The following is a 6697-nucleotide window of genomic DNA, read 5'->3' as shown; positions in this document are numbered from 1 at the left end:
TATTAAGTTGAAAATCATTGTAGACAATTTTTTTTATACTGTTAAGTTGAAAATTTGTCTATTTATTGTCTAGACTTTTCACCATAGGATTTTGCTCACTTTTTATACTCAGTTTTTATTTTTAAGTTGAAAATTTGTGTAGACTTTCTCTGTATTCTTTGTATATATATTGTTTTATTCAGTTGAAAATATTTGTGGGTTTTTTTTTTGCAGGCAATGTGTAATAATGTCAAAAATTGAATAAAAGTGTAGGGAGACTCTTGTATTTAATTTTAGCTCCAATATGCATCCACCTTATCTCCGGAGACTCTTTAGAGTATTTTCGACTTTACGACTTAGTACGATTTTTTTTTAGGGCCCGTTTTGGCCATTTTTTTTGCCATTTTTTCTAGATTTTTACCATTTTAGTTTTTTTGGCCAGTAGTGCTGTATTTTATGTAGACCGTTTGAAGATTTTTCAGCCAGATGGTATTTTGGGACCATTTTTACATTAAGTTATTGATCAATGTCATGTAACTTTTTCGCTTTAGTTTCATTTCCTAACAACCACTTTTTGTATTGCTTATGATAATAAATAGAAAAAGCTTCAAATCTAGCGCGTTTTATTTCTGGGGTGTGATCGTTTAGAGCGAGTGTAGGTGGTGGTCAATGGAGGCAATATTGGTGTGTCAGACGGATCCAAGCCAGCTTGAGGCGACTACTCACTGAAACCACCCACAACCCACAAATATTCCCAGGAAAGGAAATTTAACAAAACCCACAAATATTCCCAGGAAAGGAAATTTACCGAAACAAAAAGATTTCTTTACACATTATTATTCAGTAGTGACAACAGATCCAAGTACAGTGACACCACCATAATGAGGTGGTAGTGGCAGCAAGCGTTGAATAGGAGGATGTCTGCTATGCGAAGCTGAATCTCTGGACTGCGGTGGTGGAGTTAGTGGTGGTGGTGGTGTAGCAGGTGTTTGCCAGGCCGCTGCGAGGCGAAGTCCCTCAGTGCCAGTAGCTGCGACGGCGACACGTGTATTAGCGGGACGGCAGTGAAGGCCCAATGCGAGGCAGTGCCCCCTCCGAGTAGCGGTAGCAGCGGCGGCAACGGTCAATGTAGGCGCAGTGCGAAGCCAGAGAGAGTCCTTCCCTGATGGTGCAGGCCGCACGGGATCGCTGCAGTCACGGCTTCGGATCACCAACTCCTGTAATGGAGAAAAATTAACTGATTATCTCCATATGTACCACGCCACACTGTCCTACAATACACACTTCACTGCCTCAGTCAGCCTCTCACTCGCCCTCCTCGATCGTTATTCCACTTACACTCCAGTTACACCCTTCTCCCTCGTTCTCCTCCCAGCGTCTCCCGTGTGACGTAGCATCCTGGCCCTTCATCCTGACACTCCCATCCCTTCATTCTCACATCTCCCACGCCAGTCTCAGTAAACCACACCACGTCAAACCCCCTCAAACTTCCCCCACACCCACACAACCAATCTTGCCACACATTCATCTACCTGGTTAGTGGAATCTTCCGTGTCTGCCGTCATCTGTAGGTTCTCGTCTCCAATCCTCCGCCTCACCACACCTGCCTCGCCTCTATCACCCACTCATCCAGCCATCTCCCTCTCCCTCAACGGCGGCAGCGATGCAATCTTACGGCGGTGGCGGAGGCAGAAGTGTTGGTAGTGAGCGTTGTCCGTCAAAGTGCAAGGTAGACGAGGCTCATTACCGCTGTGGAGTCAGGCCTTTGGATCGTCAACGCCTGTAATGGACAAGAATAAGCATGAACAAAGCAGTACCTTGTTTACTTGTTCACTAATTATCCCTACAGCTAACAAGCAAGATTACCCTAAGCAAACTCCTTCACTGCCTCAATCAGCCTTTCACTCTTCATTCTACGTATTCTTACCACCACCACCACCAATACCATCACAAAAACATGAACAGCAGTATCTTTTCACTAATTATCTCTAAATGACCAACACCACACATTCCCTTCACGTCTTCACTTCCATCCATAATGTGCCCAAACTCACTCTAAACACTTTATTCCCCATCTGTCTGTCCTAAAACTCAACCACTGCCTCAGCCAGCCTTTCACTCGTCTCTACTCAGTTACACGTCTTCACAGTGCCCTAACCCAGCCAAACACTCGCACCACACCATCCATCCCTTCTGTCTTCTATTTTATCACACTGCATTCAGTTAGTTCCCACTCTGCCTCCTCTTGCCACGAGCCATTCACGCTCACTTCATTCCTCCCAGCCATTCTCAACCCTCCCACACACAAACCTCCCCACACACACAAACCCTCCCACCGTCACTCGTGAACCTCGAACCATTTACGCCAGCCTACCACTTCAAGAACTAATTTCATGGTTATATCCCCAAACTTATCGTTATGCTACCACATCTCGCTTCTAATGCACGTACCTTGAAACACCAGCCTCGTTACGTTAGGAAATCTTGTCCACTCATTCTTTTCGCCGATTCTGGTACCTATTCTATAACGAGGGAACCACAATGACTAACCTGAAACATTTTAGCCTCAAATACAACTTACTTAAAGGAGTTCTATAGTAACGCGACCCGTTTAATCCCTTCAGCACCAAGACGCGTTTTCATATTCCTTCTGTTACTATTTGGTGATTTTATACAACTTGAGAAACCTTGTGACATCCATACACGCTTTGTAACATCAATAGAATAATCTAATCGTACACACATCTCAAGGTGAAAATGCGTCACAGTACTGAAGAGGTTAAGCGTAATTCTTCCTTCCTACACAACTACAATGACCACGAAAACACTACACTTGTTACAGCCATTACACAAATCTATTCTGAACCCACGTTACTCTAACCACACTAGTGAATGAACGACCATCTGCCCTTATTGACAACTACAAGTAAATTTAACATCCACACGTAGCGATGGTTCCCGATAAATCCTACATTGACAGACAGACATCGTACAATTAACCTTCCAATAGACGCAGTGCACATCCTACACATACCCAGTTATCCTTTATCATTCAACATTCCTAACAACCTTCAAGTTACTGACTAACAATTTCCTATCACCACTGCAGTGTCAACGCGCACACAACACCCAACACCTCACACCTACACTATTCATTTACATAAAAACCACTAACCTCTCCTCCTCTGTGCTGTGCTGTGCTGTGCTGTGGTGTGGTCCGATAATCTCACAGCAGCGGCACGTCACCTCGCCGCACGAAGACCCACGTAGATCAAGCTTCCCGTTGCTGTTCCTGCCGCTGCTGAACGTCACGCCCACGACAAGACACAGACGGACACTGGGCTGCGTACACTCGAGGGGTCGGTGGTGGCGTGGTGGCTGGAGAGATGTAGCGAGCGTGGTGTCTGGATTAATACTGTTCCAGCTACTGCTGACGTTGCTTCGTTCTTGTCTCAACCCCCCCGCCCCAACCTGCCAATAAGGAAAGAGCAACTTGAGGGCAAACGAGCATATGAAACGCTGCCAGTGAACCTAACCACTGGTCCACCACCTGGATATAAACTAGCCACGCTCTTTAACTCCTTCCAAACCAACCATTACACACACTCAATTGCATTAATTTGTTTCATCAAGCATTCTCACCTTCCGTGTAGTACTTACAATATACACCATTTTTTTTTTATCATTATGTTGTAACAGTTTGAAGCTTCCTTCGTAATAAATGATTATGATAAGATGATAATAATAATATCTCTCTCTCTCTCTCTCTCTCTCTCTCTAAGTGAACCCTGCCTGTAAATTAACGAATAAAAAAAAAACGTATCATTAACGAAAAATTGATTATGAAAGATAATATTCTCTCTCTCTCCAAGTGAACCTTGCCTGTAAATCAACGAAAAAAAAAAAAAGTATCATTAACTGAAATGAGTATAATATATAATAATTAACTCTCTCTCTCTCTCTATATCTCTCTCTCTCTCTCTCTCTCTCTCTCTCTCTCTCTCTCTCTCTCTCTCCAAGTGAACCCTGCCTGCAAATCAACGAATCAATATTAAAAAAAATTAGTAAAAACGTATCATGAACGGATCACTTTTCTAAGGAAGCTTGAGTTGAATTGAGTTGTAAAGACGGAAATGCAACACGTTAGAAGAATGGATAGCTAACCCTTTCAGTACCGTGACACATTACGATATCCATGCTCTACGCTTACTACTGGGTGACTTTATACAGCTTCACAAACTTACGTGGGGATTAAGATAGTGAAGACTGTGGCCATTAACGAGAGTGGTGATGGAGCTGGTGCGATTGTTAGCCAGTCAGGCAGTTAGGCAGGAGCGAGGAGGCATTAAGCTACCTCTCTTAATGAACCCCTTCAGTACTGGGACACATTTTACCTTGAGATTTGTGCACGGTTAGACCATTTTGTTGACATTACCAAGGGTCTTTGGAGGTCACCAAGTTAATGACCTGCAGGGCTGGAGCTGGTGACCTATGCTTCTTTGAATTATTACACCGCCGATAATGGTGATTGTAGTGATGATGATAATGATATGATGATGATGATGATGGTGATAATATATAGTAGTAGTAGTAGTAAAATAATAATATTAAATAAATAAATAAATAGATAAATAAAATAATGATAGTAGTAGTAGTAGTAGTAGTAGTATAGTATGATAAAATAATAAATAAATAAATAAATAAATAAATAAAATAAAATAATAAGTGTAGTAGTAGTAGTAGTAGTAGTAGTAGTACAATAAATAATAATAACAATAATAATAATAATAACAATAATAATAACACTAACAACCACTCACAACAACAATCACTAATGCCACAACAATCAGGCGATGAGAGTAAAGGTGAGGACAGTCAGTTAGAAAAGAAAGATAGGTAAGAGGAACAGCCAGCCTATCTAAGACAATATATGTATGTGAAGCTTACCTATACTGCTGACTTGGAGGGAGTTACCAGCAGGGGGGGAGAGGAAAACTGGCGGAGAATACTGAAGACGCCTCATTTCATAGGGAGTGTTTATATTGTTTTAATGTGATGATGTGTGAAGATTCCCAGTTTAGATTAGTAGAAGTAAATGACAGAGCCAGGATGTTCAGTCTATAGAAGTGAGGGAACAGTTGAGTGTCATTGAAGAAGACGAGATAACTGTGTGTGTGTGTGTGTGTGTGTGTGTGTGTGTATGTAATTCACTGTTTGATCTGCTGCAGTCTCTGACGAGACGGCCAGACGTTACCCTACGGAACGAGCTCAGAGCTCATTATTTCCGATCTTCGGATAGGCCTGAGACCAGGCACACACCACACACCGGGACAACAAGGTCACAACTCCTCGATTTACATCCCGTACCTACTCACTGCTAGGTGAACAGCACCTACACGTGAAAGGAGACACACCCAAATATCTCCACCCGGCCGGAGAATCGAACCCCGGTCCTCTGGCTTGTGAAGCCAGCACTCTAACCACTGAGCTACCGGGTGTGTGTGTGTGTGTGTGTGTGAATGAGCGTGTGTGAATGAGTGTGCGTACGTGAGTGCGTGCGTGATGAGCAGCGTGCGTCCAGCGAGCGCCTACATTAAGCCTTATCGTCCACCACCACCACCACCACAACAGTCGTCAACGGGCGGGGCACCTTCACAAATTTTAAACGTGTTTTGTGCGTGTAAGGACGAGTTCCTGTGCGTGTCATCACGTAACTCACGCCTCGGAAAGTAGTAATAGTAGTAGTAGTAGTAGTAGTAGTAGTAGTAGTAGTAGTAGTAGTAGTAGTAGTAGTAGTAGTAGTAGGAGAAAGATTGTGGGTCCTCTTGGGTGCGACGATGCCACTGCTATAACAGTACCTTCTTCAAAGAAAACGGAGTGATGATCGTTCTCTACTTCACTAAAAGAAGTCAGAAGAGACCCAAATACCTATGCAGCTATATAGTACATTAAATGCAATAAAGATTCTGGTTATATACATGAAAATGAGACAAGTAATTTACATGTTTGTCAAATAAGTGCACATACGAGTAGAAACAGAGTAATATATTGAGTGGTTCCTTGCTTGAGTCAAAGGTAAGAGTGTTGCCCGATTTGCTTTCTCTTGCAAGAAATATCTATTAAGGCGGAATATGAATGCCTTGGTCTGGCTGCGCAAGACAGTGTATGACGGGGAAGCGTCAGGGGGTCCTTCCATGGTGGTGAATGCCTTGGTCTGGCTGCGCAAGACAGTGTATAACGGGTAAGCGTCAGGGGGTCCTTCCATGGTAATGACCAGAGAAGTGAAGCGACACGTGCGTGGCGACCTGACTCACCCCCCCAACCTCCACGGGAAATTCCACCTGGGTCGTGAGTGGCAACGTCGCCTGACCTGATAATTATGACACATCACCGTCCATGTATATGAACTAGCTTAATTTATTTTCGTATATGACAATTATCTTTATCATCTACCACTTAATTAAGGTTTCTGAATGTTCTGAGAACGTTATATTTTTTTTTATAATGCTATGACTACAGGACAGTGAGTAGCTTGTTTTTATTGGAGATTTGGCATAGTCTCACGGCAGACATGGCCAACGCCCTATGGGTAGGTACGGATGGGTATTATTATTATTATTATTATTATTATTATTATTAGTAGTAGTAGTAGTAGTAGTAGTAGTAGTAGTAGTAGTAGTAGATTGTTTTTGTAGTAGTAGTAGTAGTAGTAGTAGTA

The 6697-nt window shown here is 42.8% G+C and overlaps 1 protein-coding gene and 1 long non-coding RNA gene across 3 annotated transcripts in view; both read right to left on the bottom strand.

Annotated features, from left to right (window-relative positions):
• Positions 1 to 800: 800 nt before the first annotated feature.
• Positions 801 to 1626, bottom strand: LOC123502278. 2 transcript variants are annotated; one of them, XR_006673855.1, is made up of 2 exons: positions 1512 to 1626; positions 801 to 1196 (listed from the first exon to the last, which is right to left on the bottom strand). XR_006673855.1 is itself a non-coding variant. In XM_045251501.1 (2 exons), the coding sequence occupies exons 1-2, from the start codon at positions 1387 to 1389 to the stop codon at positions 816 to 818; spliced, it is 453 nt and encodes a 150-aa protein (XP_045107436.1). In that variant the 5' UTR covers positions 1390 to 1505; the 3' UTR covers positions 801 to 815. The 2 variants fall into 2 exon arrangements, 1 of the variants encoding a protein (XP_045107436.1); XM_045251501.1 differs by lacking the exon at positions 1512 to 1626 and adding an exon at positions 1318 to 1505.
• Positions 1627 to 1669: 43 nt separating this feature from the next.
• LOC123502298 overlaps positions 1670 to 6697 on the bottom strand; it is a 7222-nt gene continuing 2194 nt past the window's right edge. The window contains exons 2-3 of the long non-coding RNA XR_006673899.1: positions 3155 to 3450; positions 1670 to 1759 (exon numbers count right to left, since the gene is read on the bottom strand). This is a non-coding gene — a long non-coding RNA (uncharacterized LOC123502298). The remainder of the gene's footprint in view (positions 1760 to 3154; positions 3451 to 6697) is intronic.

Source organism: Portunus trituberculatus, chromosome 11, assembly GCF_017591435.1.
Source record: "Portunus trituberculatus isolate SZX2019 chromosome 11, ASM1759143v1, whole genome shotgun sequence".
Lineage (NCBI taxonomy): Eukaryota > Metazoa > Arthropoda > Malacostraca > Decapoda > Portunidae > Portunus > Portunus trituberculatus.
The sequence above is the reverse complement of the archived record's forward strand: the minus strand, read 5'-3'. Positions and strand labels throughout refer to the sequence as shown.

Bases quoted from the DNA above. Each gene is read 5' to 3' on its own strand.
- LOC123502278 (XM_045251501.1), bottom strand. From the start codon at position 1,389: ATGAAGGGCCAGGATGCTACGTCACACGGGAGACGCTGGGAGGAGAAC. The intron at 1,197-1,317 runs GTAAGTGGAATA...TCTCCATTACAG, and splicing joins GAGAAGGGTGTAACTGGAGT to GAGTTGGTGATCCGAAGCCG.